General features: G+C 46.1%; 2 protein-coding genes across 9 annotated transcripts in view; one reads left to right on the top strand and one right to left on the bottom strand.

The window, feature by feature from the left end:
- Positions 1–9,106, bottom strand: part of HPS4 (HPS4 biogenesis of lysosomal organelles complex 3 subunit 2) — a 25,494-nt gene extending 16,388 nt beyond the window's left edge. For 2 of the 7 annotated variants that reach the window (XM_043901483.1, XM_043901488.1), the window contains exons 1-4: positions 9,008–9,106; positions 7,082–7,604; positions 4,492–4,582; positions 2,655–2,798 (exon numbers count right to left, since the gene is read on the bottom strand). In XM_043901483.1, coding sequence (XP_043757418.1) covers positions 2,655–2,798; positions 4,492–4,582; positions 7,082–7,122 — 276 coding nt within the window. In that variant the 5' untranslated portion in view covers positions 7,123–7,604; positions 9,008–9,106. Of the gene's footprint in view, positions 1–1,519; positions 2,160–2,654; positions 2,799–4,491; positions 4,583–7,081; positions 7,605–8,175; positions 8,301–9,003 lie in introns of those variants that run through there. The other 5 variants (XM_043901484.1, XM_043901485.1, XM_043901486.1 and 2 more) reach the window with 5 other exon arrangements.
- SRRD (SRR1 domain containing) overlaps positions 9,102–17,146 on the top strand; it is a 21,543-nt gene continuing 13,498 nt past the window's right edge. For both annotated transcript variants that reach the window (XR_006341000.1, XM_043901497.1), the window contains exon 1: positions 9,102–9,303. Coding sequence is in view for 1 of the 2 variants with exons in the window: in XM_043901497.1 (XP_043757432.1) it covers positions 9,131–9,303 (173 nt within the window). In the remaining variant the exon portion in view is untranslated. The remainder of the gene's footprint in view (positions 9,304–17,146) is intronic.

Below are 17,146 nucleotides of genomic sequence, written 5' to 3'. Positions count from 1 at the left end.
TTAATATCCAGGAACGTGATTCAGTTATACATGTGTGTGTGCGTGCTAAGTCGCTTCGGTCATGTCCAACTCTTTGTGACCCTATGGACTGTAGCCCACCAGGCTCCTCTGTCCATGGGATTCTCCAGGCAAGAATAGTGGAGTGGGTTGCCATGCCCTCCTCCGGGGGATCTTCCCAACCCAGGGATCAAACAAATGTCTTCTGCACTGGCAAGCGGGTTCTTTACCACTAATGCTACCTGGGAAGCCATATATATTCTTTTTCAGATTGTTTTCCATTATTTATCACAGGATATGGAATCTATTTCCCCGTTACTTTACAGAAGGACCCTATTTATCCATCCAATATGTTCGCATCTGCTGCTCCCAAACTCCCAATCCTTCCCTCCCCTAACCTCCTCTCCCTTGGCAAACACAAGTCTGTTCCCTATAGCTGTGAGACTGCTTCTGTTTTGTAGACGTTCATTTGTGTCATATTTTAGATTCCACATATGAGTGATAATCACGTGTTATTTAGTTTCTGACTGACTTCACTTAGTATGATAATCTCTAGTTTGATCTGTGTTGCTGCAAATGGCATTAGTTCACTCTTTTTTATGGCTGACTAGTATACCACTGTGTATAATGTACCACATCCTGTCTACCCATTCACCTGTCAATGGACATTGTCCATGTCCTGGCTACTGTAAACACTGCTGCTCTGAACACAGGGGTGCACGTGTCCCCCTGCCCCCTTTTTACTTATTTGGCTGCACTGGGCCTTAGTTGTGGCACGTGGGATCTTCCATCTTTGTTGTAGTGTGTGGAATCTCTAGTTGCAGCATGTGGGATCCAGTTCCCTGTCCATGGATCAAGCCCAGGCCCCCAGCCTTGGGAGTGTGGGGTCTTAGCCACTGGACCACCAGAGAAGTCACGTATCTTTCTGAATTGCAGTTTCGTCTGGATATATGCCCCGGAGTGGGGCTGCTGGGTCATTTGGTAGCTCTGTTTTCAGTTTTCTGAGGAACCTCTGTGTTTTTACACAGTGCGCACATGCCAAGTCGCTTCGCTCGTGTCTGACTCTTCGCAGCCCTATGGAGTGTAGCCCGCCAGACTCCCCTGTCCGTGGTGTTCTCCAGGCAAGAATATTGCCATACCCTCCTCCAGGGGATCGGCCCGACCCAGGGATCAAACCACATCTCCCCGTCTCTTGCATTGGCAGGCGGGTTCTTTACCACTAACGCCACCTGAGAAGCCCTCTCTTACACGGTGGCTGCACCAACTTACGTTCGCACCAACAATATAGGAGGGCTCCCTTTTCTCCACACCCTCTCCAGCATTTGTTATTGGCAGAGCTTTGGTGGTGGCTGCTCTGACTGGTGTGAGGTGATGCCTCATTGTAGTTTTGATACTCATTTCTCTAGACTCTTATTAATCTTACGTGCCCCAAACTGGACAAAGTTCCTGTGTCCAGAAAAAGAGTAAGTGGACCGATACGTTTAAACTGTGGGATACTGCTCAGTGATAAACAGGGACGCACCGTGGATCCATGCAACGGGGATGAATCCCACATACATTAAGCAGCAGGACAGAGGAGTGCTGTGGGTATTATTCCACTTACATGACACCCTAGAACAGGCAGAATTCTTCTTTGGTGGAAACACTCCGAACAGTGTTACCTGGGATGCGGGGGGAGGGGATGGAATTAAGGACATAAGGGAGCTTCCTGGCGTGATGCTAATATATTCTGTATCTTGATAGGGATTTGTGTTACACAGGTGCACCATTTATCCAAATGCACCAAATATACTCAAGATCTGTGTATTTTGTTGCATGTAAATGAATTTTACCTCAAAAAAGAGCAGAAGAACCACAAACACATATTGAACTCTAGTTAACATTCAGCATGATGACATACTTGGGGCCAGGCGGTAAGGTGTATACTCATATGTGCAACTTCAGAAAGCGTTAAAATAGAGGATAAAGGGATGAATAGATAGTATGTGATAAAGCAACCATAATGAAGGGTTCACTGTAGAATCTAAGAGGTATGTGAGTGTTCACCGTATAGTTCTTGCAACTGTTTGGTATGTTAGAAAATTTTTACAATAAAACATTGGAAATAATAACTATAAAGGCGAAGATACTTTCTCACACAAGCATCCCTTTCCCTTGGGAACAAAGTTAAAATAAGAGTAGGCAGGAGACAACGGGACTTGAGAGTAAAGGGTACTACTAGCTGTAAGTGGGTCTGTTTTGTTTTTTCCCCTTGAGGGTCCTCAGAAGCCTAACCTACGTGCACCAGTGTCTTCAAGTTTCGAGCTCCTTCCCCAGTAAGTGTGAAAAGTACAGGGAAAAACGGAAACAAGAAAAGATGGAGATTAAAAACTCAATTTGCATCACAGAGCAGAGAACACCCACAGGAGGAAGGTGAACGCCACCTTGTGTAATGCAGGCTGTGATAGTGATGTGTGGGAGAGCGCTGAGCTCCGACAGCGCCCGCAGAGAGGGACGCGGGCATCGTGGGTGACACAGAGGCAGGGGACGAGGCTGCTGGCTCAGGAGCCACGGCAAGGGTCACCGTGTAAACCCCGCCGGCACGGCACCGCTCAGCAAGACAAGCGCCTCTTGGTAGAGGCGACCCCGCCGGCACTGGTTCAGCCTGGCAAACTCACCCAGAGGTAATCACCGTCAACCTTTACAGCGAACTTCAGTTTCCGCAGGCGGACAAGGGCGGGAGGAGAGCCGGAAAGGTCAGAAACGCAGTGGACAAGCCCGGCGATCTGTCCACACAGCAGCTCCTGTTGGTCCAGCAGGGTCTGGGGAGAGGAGCCAGTCCAGACATGAGGCTGAAGGTCCTGAACTCCCAGGTCATTCCCCAGAGCCGGGGTGGCAGACTGCAGCCCGGAGGCCAGATCGACTCTGCCGCCTGTTTGTCTATAATCTGTGAGCCCAGGGTGGCTTTTACGGTTTTGTTAGGGTTGTCAAAATAATAACAAGAAAGAACATGTGACAGAGACCTTGCGTGGCTTACAAAGCCTAAAGCACTGGCCCTTTTGAGGCCAAGTTGGCCGAACCCTGCCCGGACTGTCACAGAACGCCCACAGTGAGCGCAGGAGATGACTGCCCAGAACGGCATTCCTGTTCCAAGATCACAGGGCTGAGCATTTTCCCCCATTCAGATCCCCATGGAGAGACCGGAGTGGTGCAGACTAATCCCCGGCGTAATCACGTGAGCAAACACACAGGCCTCCTGATCCACCTTCACATTAACTAAACCCCCCGGGGGAGACGGCACCTGAAGCCACAGAAAATGGAGAACTTATGCCTCAAAGGGCTGAACTTGGACCCAGTCAAGTCTTTAGATCCTCCTCCTAGTTTAAAGGAAAGGCTCTGGGCAGAAAGCATTGAATGATCCCCTTGTGAGGACGTGACCAGCCCAGTCCAGAGCAGGACACGTGCTGAAGTTCCCCTGCATCAGTGAGGTGGTGTCTTCAGGAATTCAGTGGTGCAGGGGGAGAAAGGATGGGGGGAGTGGGTGAGCAGTGTCATACGATAGGAGGGACTTGAAACACAGCCACGTGGGTTTGTGGCTCTTGTTTAGAGGCTGATTAGGAGAAAAGGGAGGGAGAGAGAGAAAGCGGGAGGGAAGGAAGGGCTAAGTAACATCTCAGATAATAAAGACAAAATGTGAACACAGACTCCATAAGGTGGTATTATTGTCACTAATTACGGTAATTTTTGCTGAGTGGGATGTTAACAAAATATACCCTTTCCAGTTGCAGATGTTCCCTGATGCTGGTGAGATGACACCATGTCTAGGATCTGCTTCAAATACTCCAGGAAAAAAAAAGAGAGAGTAGGGAGGAGTTAGGATAGCTCGTAACAGACTGGTCAGGTGGTGATCTTTGTTGAAGTCGGGCACACGACGGCTGATGACTCACTCTTCTTTACTCTGGTATATGTTTGGAGAAAAGTTTTTTTTTTTTCTTTCCCCCAACAGAGCAGACAGAAAATCGCTGACGGTAACAGACAGGTAGAGAAGGTGGAAGTACTGGGCTGCTGGCTTGGGCATTTCAACATCAGAATAGCAACAAAGAATACAGCTAGGAGTAAGGGAGCAGGGCTTCCCTGGTGGGCCAGTGGTTATGAATCTGCCTGCCAATGCAGGGGACGTGGGTTCGATCCCTGGCCTGGGAAGATTCCACATACCTCAGAGCAACTAAGCCCATGTGCCACAACTACTGAAGCCCATGCTCTAGAGCCCAGGCTCCGCAACAAGAGAAGCCACCGAAATGAGTAGCCTGCGCACCACAGCTAGAGGGTAGCTGGTACAACCAGAGAAAGGCTGTGTGCAGCAGAAAGAGCCAGTGGAGCCAAAGTAATAATAATAAAGAAATAAAGAATGAGAGAGTAAAAGTGGCAAATGCCTGGATTTTGCGAAGAAAACTGTCCAGATATAAACCCTTTGAAAGGCCATGGGGTCCCCACCGAGTGAGCCGAGTGGCTTACCTGCGGGGGATAAAAGTAACAGATGCCCGCTCGGGTTGGATCTCCTTCTCCCTTCACCTGGGAACCATCATAGAGGAAAAAATAGTTCCACCTGCCAAGAGAAGAGAGAGGAGCTGTGTTCCCTTCCATCCCATGAGCAGGGCCTTGTAACATGCAGCTTCCGGTGGCCCAGCCCAAGAGGGACTCATGCCTCAGTATCTGAAAAGCCTTCTGGGGGCCCCAGAGGAGAAGGAAGCCAAGAGCTACAAAGAGATAAGACCATTTCGTAAGTGCAGCCAACTCAAGCTAAAGACACGCCTCCATCCAGCGATCTGACCCTCTGTCCCAAAAGACAGCGAGCAGCTAAGGAAAGACGGGGCGCCCACAAAGACGCCTCTTATTTGAGACACTGCACCTTAACTCCGTACCCACGTGGTTTGGTAACGTGTCTTCTAAGACACTGATAACGAAGTAAGTTAGGGATGTCTCAGCTGCCCTCACAGCTGCTGGGCACGAGACCGCCTTTCTGCCGCCGTGTCCCTTAACACACACTTGCCAAGGGCTTGGGGCATGTGCTGCGTTCGCCAGCCCTGGGGCCACGGCGAGCAAAGGGACACAGGAGACGTGCAGTCTCCAGGCAGGAAAGCACGTCTATGCTGGGAAAGTGGGGGCGCCGCACCCCTCTGCCTGCCGAGGCCTGAGTCCCCAGGACTTCCCTGGGGGTCCGCTGGTGAAGACGCAGCGCTTCCACTGCAATAGGCGCAGGGTCAACCCCTGGCTGAGGAAGTTAAGATCCCGCATGCCACCTGGCTCAGCCAAAAAACCTACAAAACAAAAACTAGAAGCCTCACCCTCCTTTGACAGGATCCCTCATCAACCTTCTGACTGCCTCTCTGCAGGGGAAGCTCTCTTCTCAATTCCCACAACCCTCTGCTCTTCCCTGAAGACTCAGGATCTCTTCTGCGGTATGGCTATAATTATCTCCTTAAGACCACAGGGCAAACTCCCCAGGCTGGCGCTGGGTTCACCCTCAGTCTCTGAAAGCACGCCCGTCAGGCCAGGGCAGTGACTGGACTCTTCTCCCCAGTCTACACCCTGCCCCCGCCACCCTCCCTGGCCCCCACCTTATCCTCCCCGTGACAAGCCGTAACTGTTTCCAGCACGTTTTGCTTGCCTGAGCTCCAGATCTCGATGTGCCACCGGCTTCAGGGCAAGAGCAAATCAAAAATGCCTCGGGCGCCGCTCAGAAAGCCCACTGCCGGGTGGTGAGCCTCTTGGGATGTACCGTACAGAAATGGCATATCACTGTGCTGGGTACAGCGTTATCCGTCAGTTATGCTTCAGACAAAATGTCATAGAAAAAGACTGGATTTGTGGTTATCAGAGGCAGGGGGTGGGGGAAGCGGGGATCGGATGAAGGTGGTCAAAAGGTACAGCCTTCCAGTTATAAACAGTACTAGGGTTGTAAGGTGTTGGTGCTGTTGTTTACTCGCTGACGTTGTCTCCAACTCTTTTGTGGCCCCGTGGACTGCAGCCCGCCAGGCTCCTCTGTCCCTGGGATTTTCCAGGCAAGAGTATTGGAGTGGGTTGCCATTTCCTCCTTCAGGGGATCTTCTCAAACTAGGGATAGATCCCACATCTCTTACATGTCCTGCATTGGCAGGAGGCTTCTTTACTGCTGAACCACCAGCAAAGCCCTGGTGTAATGTACAGTATGATAAGTGTAATTAACACTGCCGTATGTTATATATGAAAGTTGTTAAACAGAGTAAATCCTGAGTTCTCATTACAAGGAAAAACTTTTTCCTTTTATTTGGTATCTGTGTGAGATGATGGATGCTCACTAAACTTACTGTAATCTTTTCATGATTACGTGAGTTACAGTGCTGAATGTCAACTATATGTCAGTGAACTGGAAGCTTATAGGTAGATAAATAGATGAATGAATGAATGAAACCCCACTGCTGGGCTGCATTCCACCTTTTCCTCATGTTCCCTGGGTGAACTCTTGACAGGCCCGCAAAGAACACTTGAGTGTCCTTTTGAACTGCACACGTGTCTATGGCCACACCACCCTGAACGCGCCCGACCTCATCTGAACGGCACACGTATAATGTCATAAACCCTGCTCATTCTTTTGAAACCACACCTCTCACTTTCCTCTCCCCGATTTAACGTTCACTGAACCAAATTCAGATAGGCTTAACCCATTTAGTGTTGAGGAGAGTTTCAGGCAGATGTTGTGGAATACCCTTCTAGAGCCAGTCTGGCCAAACTTCTCCCCGTGGCGAAATTCAGTGCGGCCACCTCTGCTTGTCTCTCACAAGCGAGGACTCGCCTGCCTGTGGTACTGGCACAGCCCAGCTGCAGAATCCAGCCACAGCCATCCTTTCTGCAATCTACCAGCGGTGCTAGATCCTGCAAGAGGCTTGTGTTGTCACAACACATCAGCCTCAGAGAGAAATGGCCCTTGATTAGTGGCTCTGAGGAAAATGGCTCAGCCCCCCCACTTAATTAAATCTAGACAATCCAGTTGGGGATTTTCAGTTCACCCAAAACATCTGTCCAGCAGCCTGGCAGGAACTAAACCCCCGCAGGCCCTGCTACTCACCAGGAGGCCAGCTGGCTCTCTGTGGAGGTGGAGGCCGCCATTTACTCTCCACCGGCCCTCATTCTCTTCATTTGGGTTTTCTTTTCCAGTCTGGCTTTGTTCTCCCCAGCAGTGGCAATTCCTCCGGGTCCCCAGTCTGCTGAATCTGGATGTGGGGCATCTAGGTGTCTTTAGACGCCAGCAGTCACTTGTCTAGTTTTCATTCAGCATGAAAGTGCTGCTTCCCTTCCCAGCAGGCCCTTCGGTCCCATCAGTACCTCCAGCCTCTCAGAAAGAATAAAATAAAGCAAGACGATTGTTCCAGGAAGTCAAATCCACCAATCTGGTTCCATGAGCATCAGCTCTCTGGCCCTCTGCGGAATGAACCCTTCAAAGAGCTCCTCACCAGGGATGCCCCTGGACAGGCAAGATGCATGCTGAAGGCGGTGCTCTGAAACAGTGTCTAGCTTGTCTTCTTCAAAGCCATTCTGAAGGCTTCTTTTTTAAGTTTGAAGCTTCCTGTTCAAAGATCAGTCCCTTGGCCCTAAAATAAACACAAGGCATAGATTATTTCAGAATCCCATGAGTGAGCATGTGACCCAGCAGAGCCAAGCAAATGGTATGCTTCAAAAGAGCTTTCCAGAAAGTTGAAGTGTGTTTCAAGATCCAAAAGAGAGGGGAGCAAAACCTCAGAGTAAGTCCAACAGTTAACTTGTAAAAGTGATGTCACACGTAAGATAAAATTAAATAACCGGTGTGAAAAAGCTTTGGGTGTTGAGCACAGCGATACGAATGAAGCAGCTGTAGTAATAATGGAACTCAGATTAAGGAACTGTCACCTCGACAGCCCCAAAAGTAATCTAAACGCCCAGAGCTGGGCGTGTTTCCAGAAGACAGAGAATTTAACAAGTGACATTCAAACTCCCACAAGAAGAGAGAAAACTCATGAAATTTCAAACTCAGAAAGGATGTGGGCATCACTTTAATCCTCTCTTGTAGTTTCCTTCAGTAACTACCTTGACTGTCTGGCTTCCTCCCTCCAGAGACACAGACACAGTGTTAAATTTATCCTTCCACCAAGCTGAAACTGGCCTTCAGGTAAATGCCACACTCACCAGGAAAAGAAAACAAGGTCTGATACTTTGGTCACTTCTAATCTGTATTACCAACTGTCACTTTCTCCAAGCTCAGTGTCCCCAGGGACATGGTTTCAAATGCTTGCTCACCATCTGCCATCCTCCTGGGAACACAAGGGAGTTTTGTTTTTTCAAGTTCCTTTGGTAGAAGTCCCTAGAGAGGACACCACTGAGTCTTTGGTGGCCTGTAAAACCTCTGTCTTTTCTCAGCTTTTGATATCTTGGGGTGGGCCTCACAAGGATCATACTCATGGCATCTGCGAAGTATATTCAGATGCCTATGGAGGCGGTCTCTAAGCCCCCTGGGGCCAAAGACTGCAGCCTGAAACCCCCATCCCTTGTTCCCATAGGACTGGGCCGTCCTCTGCCAAGGTCCACTCGCTTATCTGAAAGGTCCAGAAGGAGCCGGTAATGGTCCAAGGGTAAGGCAACTGTAGGGATACGGCCACAGAAGTCCCTGGAGGTGGGGCGAGGCGGCGATGAAGTGTGGCCTCAGGGTCTGCAGAGCGGGCAAAGGGGCGCTACCGACCGCGATGGGCCGGGAAGCGATGGCTAACCGCAGGTGGCAAGGGGACGTGTCTGGCCTCAGCTTCAGGGAGCTGGCATTGGTGGACAAAAAGGCGCAGGGGTCAATCGGGGCCCGGGTAACAGCACCGAGGGGCGCCCACAAGGCGCTCTCCGCCGTGCCCCCCCCCTTCCATGTCCCTGCGCCGCCGAGCGCCGCCCACCCGCCGGAGTCGCCAGGCAGCCCCGGGGTCGGTGATCGGGTTTAGGGACCCGATGGTCCCAGCGACTCCCGCCCGGTACCTACGCGCGCTGCGGAGCGGTCCCAGGGTCACGCGCCACCTGAGCCTACCTCCCCCAGCCTTAAGTTCGTGCAGGGCTGGCGCGCGCCGATGACGTAGGGTCGAGCGCGCCGTGACGTCGGAGGCCCATGGCGGCGGCGGCGGCGGCGGCGCGAGAAGCCTGGCAGGCGGCATCTCCGCGGAGACGGCGCTCGGCGGCTCGGCGTCCGAAGCGGAGGGAGGCTGCGGCGGCCGCCGGGACCCCGGGAGCCGAGCCCGAGGTGGAGGGCGGAGTCGTGCTTCGTCGCATCCAGGAGGCCAAGTAAGGACGGACTCGGTCCTGGGTCCAAACTTGACGCCCGTGGGAGCCTCCCCGAGCCCCATTCTCGCTATTTGTCAGCTTTAACTCTCAGGGTTTGAGGGTTATGGGTGGAGGTAACGGAGGTAAAGAGCTCATTATTGTAATAAGCACGCAATAACGTCTCTTATGGCAGTTGCAGCTGCGTGGCCGGTGGGCGTGAAAATAGTAATAGAACCTATGTAGGCTTGTTTCGAGGATTCAGTGGATTAGTAAATGGTTGCACCATTCCAAACAGTGTCTGGCGCGTGGTAAGCGCGCTACCCGTGTTCGGTGTGAATATTATGTTAATATTGGTCATCAGTGGTTTTGCTCGTACCAGGGCCCCAGCGTTTACGCGTGATACTCATCTTCACGAGTCTCATCCAATGATTAATTAATTGAGGAGCAGCTCTGTGCCTGACACTGGCTTAAGCGCTCTTTATGGACAATGACCATCTCAACCAGGCTTGGGTCTCGATCGGGCGCCGAGTCTCAAAGAAATATAATTTCTAGATGTGTATAGAACCAGGTTTCAAACTTTTGTCTTTGGTAACTTCAAATTCAATTCAGTCGCTGTATATTCATCGGGGGTTTGATTTAAGTCCTACCTGACTACCCTAGTGGTTTCTCCCACTTTCTTTAGTTTAATCCTGAATTTTGCTTTAAGGAGCTGATGATCTGAGCTGTAGTCACGTTCTGGTCTTGTTTTTGCTCACTGTATATAGCTTCTCCATTTTCGGCTACAAAGAATGTAATCAGTCTGATTTTGATATTGACCATTTGGTGATGTCCATGTGTAAAGTCATCTCTTGTGTTGTTGAAAAAGGGTGTGCGCTATGACCAGTGCATTCTCTTGGCAGAATTCTGTTAGCCTTTGCCCTACTTCATTTTGTACTCCAAGGCCAAACTTGCCTATTGATACTCCAGGTATCTCTTGACTTCCTGCTTTTGCATTCCAGTCCCCTATAATGAATAGGACATCTTTTTTTGGTGTTGGTTCTAGGAGGTCTTCTAGGTCTTCATAGAACTAATCAACTTCAACTTTTTCGGCATTGGGGTTGGATTATGTGATACTGAATGGTTTGCCTTGGAAACAAGCTGAGATCATTATGTCATTTTTGAAGTTGCACCCAAGTACTGCATTTCAGACTCCTGTTGATTCTGGGGGCTACTCCATTTCTTCTATGGGATTCTTGCCCACAGAGGAGATACAGTGGTCATCTGAATTAACTTCACCCATTCCCCTCCATTTTAGTTCACTGATTCCTAAGATGTTGATGTTCACTCTTGCATCTCCTGCTTGACCACGTCCAGTTTACCTTGATTCATGGACCTAACATTGCATGTTCCCATGCAGTACTGTTCTTTACAGCATCGGATTTTACTTTCATCACGAGACACATTCTCAGTTGAGTGTCCTTTCCGCTTTGGCCCAGCCGCTTCATTCTTTCTGGAGCTGTCCTCCGCTCCTCCCCGGTAGCATATCGGACACCTTCTGACCTGGGGGACTCGTCTGTCGGTGTCATATCTTTTTGCCTTTTTATAGTGTTTTCATGGGGATCTGGTATCTTGGGGGGTGTGTGTGTATCATAATGCCTGTGCCCTTTCTTCCATGATGGACACGCAGGTTGTTCCCACATCTTGGCTGTTACAGATAGTGCTGCAGTGAACGTTGGGAGTGAATGTGTATGTATTTTCAAAATAGTGTTTTCATTTTCTTTGGAAGAATACCCACAAGTGGAATTGTTGGCTCAAATGGTAGTTCTTTTTTTTTTTTTGATGTGGACCATTTTTAAAGTCTTCATTGAGTTTGTTACAATGTTGTTTCTGCTTTATGTTTTGGCGGCTTTTTTTGTTTTTGTTTTTTTTTGGCCAAGTCACATATGGGATCGTAACTCCCCAACCAGGGAGGGAGCTCACACCCCCTTTGTTGGAAGGTGAAGTCTTAACCACTGGACTGCCAGGGAATCCCTCAAATGGTAGTTCTGTTTTTAAGTTTTTGATGGAGCCTCACACTCTTTCCCATAGTGGCTGCACCAGTCGACATTTCCACCAGCAGTACACCAGAGTTCTCCTTTCTCCACATCCTTACCAACACTTGTTATTTCTCTTTTTTTTTTATATAGCCATCCTAACAGGTATGAGGTGGTAACTCATGGTGGTTTTGACTTGCCTACTGTTTAGTGATGTTGAGCATCTTTTCATGAACCTGTTGGCTATCTGTATGTCTTCTTTGGAAAAAATGTGTGTTCAGATCTTCTGCCCAGATTTTAATTGAATTGTTTGGGGTTTTCTTGCTATTGCGTTGTGTGTTCTCTATATGTTTTGGATATTAACCCCTTATCAGATACATGATTTGCAGATATTGTCTCGAATTCAGTATGTTGCCTTTTCATTTTGTCCATGGTTACATTTAACATGCAGAAGCTTTTTAGTTTGACGTAGTTCCGCTTGTTTATTTTTGCTTTTGTTCCTTGTACTCTTGGTGTTAGATTTAAAATATCATCACCAAAAATTTTTTAATAAATAGAAACAAAAAAGCATCGCAGATACTTGTGTCAAGGAGTTTACTGCCTGTGTTTGCTTCCAGGAGTTTTATGGTTTCAGGTCTTTCTAAAAATATACTCAGTTTTATTTGTTTGTCTGGCTGCACTGGTTCTTAGTTGCGGCACGAGCCATCTTTTAATTGCGGCTTGTGAGATCTAGTTCCCCCACCAGGCATCAAACCCATGCCTCCTGCATTGGGAGTGTGGAGTCTTAGCAACTAGACCACCAAGGAAGTCCTGGTCTCAAGTCTTATATTTAAGTCTAAATCCATTTTGAGTTAAGCTTTGTGTATGGTGTAAGATAGCGGTCTAGTTTTATTCCTTTTTTTTTTTTTTTAATGTGGCTGTCAGTTTTTCTAAATGCAGTTTATTAAAGAGACTGTCTTTTCCATTTTACATTCTTGGCTCCTTTGTTGTAAATTAACTGACCATAGATGGGTGGGTTTATTTCTAGGCTATGTTCTGTTCCATTGATCTACGTGTGGGTTTTTTTTTTTTTTTTTTTGAGTTTTTTTTTTTAAATTTTTTATTAGTTGGAGGCTAATTACTTCACAACATTTCAGTGGGTTTTGTCATACATTGATATGAATCAGCCACAGATTTACACGTATTCCCCATCCCGATCCCCCCTCCCACCTCCCTCTCCACCCGATTCCTCTGGGTCTTCCCAGTGCACCAGGCCCGAGCACTTGTCTCATGCATCCCACCTGGGCTGGGGATCTGTTTCACCATAGATAGTATACATGCTATGTGTGTTTTTAAACCAAAACTATACTGTTTTAATTACTATAGCTTTGTAATAGATTTTGAAATCAGAGGACATGATACCTCTAGCTTTGTTCTTCTTTCTCAAGATTACTTTGGCTATTTGGGGTCTTTTGTGGTTCCATACAAATTTTAGAATTGTTTGTCCTGTTTCATTAAAAATGCCATGGGAATTTTGATAAGGATTGCATTGAATCTGTAAATTGCTTTGGGTAGTATGAACATTTTAACGTTAATTGCAATCCATGATCAGGAAATATGTTTCCATTTATTTGTGTCCTCTTCAGTTTTCTTTCTTTACTATCTTGTCTTTTTCAGTATACAAGTCTTTCACTTCCTTGGTTACTTTTATTCTTAGGTATTTTATTCATTTTTAGGTGTTCTTTTTGATGCAGTTGTACATGAGATTGTTTCTTTTTTTTTTTCTGATCAGTAGTTTTTATTGAAGTATAGTTGATTTACAGTGTGTTAATTTCTGTTGTACAACAAAGTGATTCATTTATACATATATTGATATATATGTTATTCTTATATATTCTTTTCATTATGGTTTATCATAGGATATTGAATGTACTTCTCTGCACTATACGGTAGGGCCTTGTTGTTTATAAAAGCGTGTATCTGCTAACCCCACCCTCCCACTCCAGCCCTCTCCTCTCCCACCCCCCTCTGCTTTGGGGGCCACCAGTCTGTTCTGTATTGTCCATGAGTCTGATTTGGATTTACAGGTGAGTTCATTTGTGTCATATTTTAGATTCCACATATAACTGATACCACATGGTTTTTGTCTTTCTGACTTAAGTCACTGGGTATGGTAATCTCTACTTCCAGCTACGTTGCTGCAGATGGCCTCTTTTTTATGGCTGAGTAGTATTCCATTACACACGCTTACACATGCACACACACGCACACACACGCACACACACACATCTTCTTTATTCATCTGTCAATTAACGTTTGGGTTGTTTCGTGTCTTGGCTGTTGTGAATAATGCTGCTCTGAATATAGGTTTACATGTATCTTTTTAAATTATAGCTTTGTTCGGCTTTATGCCCAGGAGTGGGATTGCTATATCACATGGTTATTCTGAGTTTCCTGAGGAACCTCCGTAAGTGTTTTCCACAGTGGCTGCACCAACTTATATTCCCACCAACGGTGTAGGAGGACCACCTTTTCTCCATGCCATTCTCCAGCATTTGATATTAGTAGACTTTTTAAAGCCATTCTGATTGATGTGAGGTGGTAGTTAGCTCATTGTAGTTTTGATTTGCACTTCTCTAATAATAAGTCGTGATGAGCATCTTTTCATGTGCCTATTGGCCATCTGTATTTCTTCTTTGAGAAAAGGTCTGTTTAGGTCTTATGCCCATTTTTCAGTTGGGCTGTTTTGTTTTTTGTTGTTTTGCGAGCTCCTTATATATTTTGTAAATTAAACCCTTGTCAGTTGCATTGTTCACAGATATTTTATCCCATTCTTTACGTTGTCTTTTCATTTGTTTGTGGTTTCCTTTGCTGTGCAAAAGCTTGAGTTTTTAAGTTTGATTAGATCCCATTTAGGGCTTCCCTTGTGGCTCAGCTGGTAAAGAATCTGCCTGCAGTGCAGGAGACCTGGGTTCAATTCCTGGGTTGAGAAGATCCTCTGGAGAAGGGAAAGTCTACCCACTCCAGTATCCTGGCCTGGAGAATTCCATGGACTATATAGTCCATGGGGTCTCAAAGAGTCAGACATGACTTAGCGACTTTCACTTTACTTCACTTGATTTTATTTGTTGTTTCTATTGCCTTGAGAAATTGACCTAAGAAAACATTGGTATAACTTATGTCAGAGAATGTCTTGCCTATGATATCTTCTAGGACTTTTATGGTGCCATGTATTATATTTAAGTCTTTAATCCGTTTTGGGTTTCTTTTTGTGTATGGTGAGATGGTCTGTTCCAACATCACTGATTTACATGGGGCTGTCTGGCTTTCCCCACACTGAAAGAAGAAGCGGCCTTTTTCCCGCTGTGTATCATTGCCCCTCTGTCAAGCATTAATTTACCATAGATGTGTGGCTTTATCTCTGGGCTGTCTATTCTCTTCCGTTGATCCACATGTCTGGTTTTGTGCCAGTACCACATTGTTTTGATTATCACAGCTTTGTAGCATTATCTGACGTCTGGGAGGGTTATGCCTCCAGCTTTGTTCTTTTTCTTCTGGATTACTTTGGCAGTTCTGGGTCTTTTATGATTCTGTTTAAATTTTCAGATTATTTGTTCTAGTTATGTAAAAAAATGTTATGGGTAACTTGATGGGGATCACATTAAATCTGTATATTACTTTGGGTAGTATGGACATTTTAATAATATTCTTCCAATCCAACAGCATGGGGTATGAGTCATCTTGAATTTCCTTTATTAACATTTTATAGTTCTCAGTGTATGTGTTTCACTTCCTTGATCAGGTTTACTCCAAAGTATTTCATTTTGGTGGGGGGGGGAGGGTGAGGATGTGATTTTAAAAGGTTTTTTTGTTTTTGTTTTTTCTTCATTCCCTTTATGATATTTATTTGTGTAAAGAAATGCAGTGAATTTCTATATGTTAATCTTGTGTCCTGCTACTGTGCTGAATTTATCAGTTCTAGTATTTTTGTGTGAGGTCTTTAGCATTTTCTATATATAGTATTGTATTATCTGCATATAATGACAGTTTTACTTCTTCCTTCCCAGTTTGAATATCTTTTGTTTCTTCTCCTTGCTCGATTGCTGTGGCCAGCACTTCCAATACTATAAAAGATGAGGTGAGAGTGGGCATCCTTATCTTCTTCCCGATAGTAAGGGGAACGCTTTCAGCTTTCCACCAGTCAGTATTACGTCGCCTTTGGGTTTGTCATCAGTGGGCTCCCCAGGCGGCATTCACGGTAGAGAATCCGCCTGCCAATGCAGAGGACCTTAGAGACATGGGCTCAGTCCCTGGGAAGGTCCCCTGGAGGAGGCATTGCGGCCCACTCCAGTGTTCTTGCCTGGAGAATCCCGTGGACAGAGGAGCCTGGTGGGCCACAGTCCACCGGATCCCAAAGACTCAGACAGGCTGAGCGACTAACACTTTCACTTGCCATAAATAGCTTTCATTATACTGAGATGTTTCCCTCTATACCCACTTTAGTAGGAGCTTTTTTAAAAAAAAAAAAATCATGAATGGATATTGAATTTTGTCAAATGCTTTTTCTACATCTAATAGATGATGATCATGTGTCTTTGTCTTTATTTTATCCCATTGATTGATTTTGCATCTGTTGAGCCATCTTTGTGAACTTGGGATGAATCTCACTTGGATGCAGTGTGTAATCTTTTAATGTGTTATTGGATTCAGTAAATATTTTGTTGAGAAATTTTGCATCTATATTCATCAAAGATATTGACCTATAATTTTCTTCTTTTTTTTTTCATGATGTCTCTATCTGGTTTTGGTATCAGGGTGATGATGGTTTCACAGAATGTCTTTGGGAGTGTTGCTTCCTCTCCATTTTTTTGGGAAGAGGTTGGGAAGGATTGGGCTTGCCTGGTGGCTCAGCTGGTAAAGAACCTGCCTGCAGTGTGGGAGACCTGGGTTCCATCCCTGGGTTGGGAAGATCCCCTGGGGAAGGGAAAGGCTACCCACTCCAGTATTCTGGCCTGAAGAGCTCCATGGGCTGTAGTCCATGGAGTTGCAAAGAGTCGCAGATGACTGAGCAACTTTCACTTTACTTTCACTTCACTTAAGGATTGGTATCAGTTCTTCTTTTCATGTTTGGTAGAATTTACCTTTGAAGCCCTCTGATCCTGGATTTTCTTTGTAGGGAGTTTCTAAATTACAGACTATATTTCCCTTCTGGTGATCAGATTATTTCTTCTTGATTCAGTTTTGATGGGCTGTGTGTTTTTAGAAACTTGCCCATTTCTTCTAGGTTGTCAACTTTGTTGGCACGTAATTGTTCACAGTGTTCTGCTATGTATTTCTGCTGTGTCTCCTTTTCCATTTCTTGTTTTGTTGATTTGGGTCCTCACTCTCTTCATCTTGGTGAGCCTGGCTCGAGGTTTCTTAATTGTGTTTATCCTTTCAAAGAACCAGTTTTTGGTTCTTTTGGTTTGTCTATGTTTTTTAATCTCTCTTGTTTATTTCCTCTCTGACATTTATTACTTTTTCTTCCTTCTGCTTTTAGGTTTTGTTTTTTCTAATTCTTTTCAGTGATAAATTAGGTTGTTTATTGGAGATTTTTCTTGTTTTCTGAGGACAGCCTGTATTGCTGTGAATTTTCCTCTAAGAACTGCTTTTCCTGCATCACATAGATTTTGTGTGGTTGTGCTTTCATTTTCATTTGTCTAAAAGTATTTTTTAATTTCCTCTTTGATTTCATTGTTGACCCATTGGTTTTTTAGTAGCTTGTTGTTTGCTGCTAAGTCACTTCAGTCGTGCCTAACTCTGTGCAGCCCCATAGACGGCAGCCCACAAGGCACCCCCATCCCTGGGATTCTCCAGGCAAGAACACTGGAGTG

This window comes from Cervus elaphus, chromosome 5 (genome assembly GCF_910594005.1).
Source record: "Cervus elaphus chromosome 5, mCerEla1.1, whole genome shotgun sequence".
Classification (NCBI taxonomy): Eukaryota; Metazoa; Chordata; class Mammalia; order Artiodactyla; family Cervidae; genus Cervus; species Cervus elaphus.
Note: the sequence above shows the minus strand (reverse complement) of the source record. Positions and strands in the feature narration are given on the sequence as shown.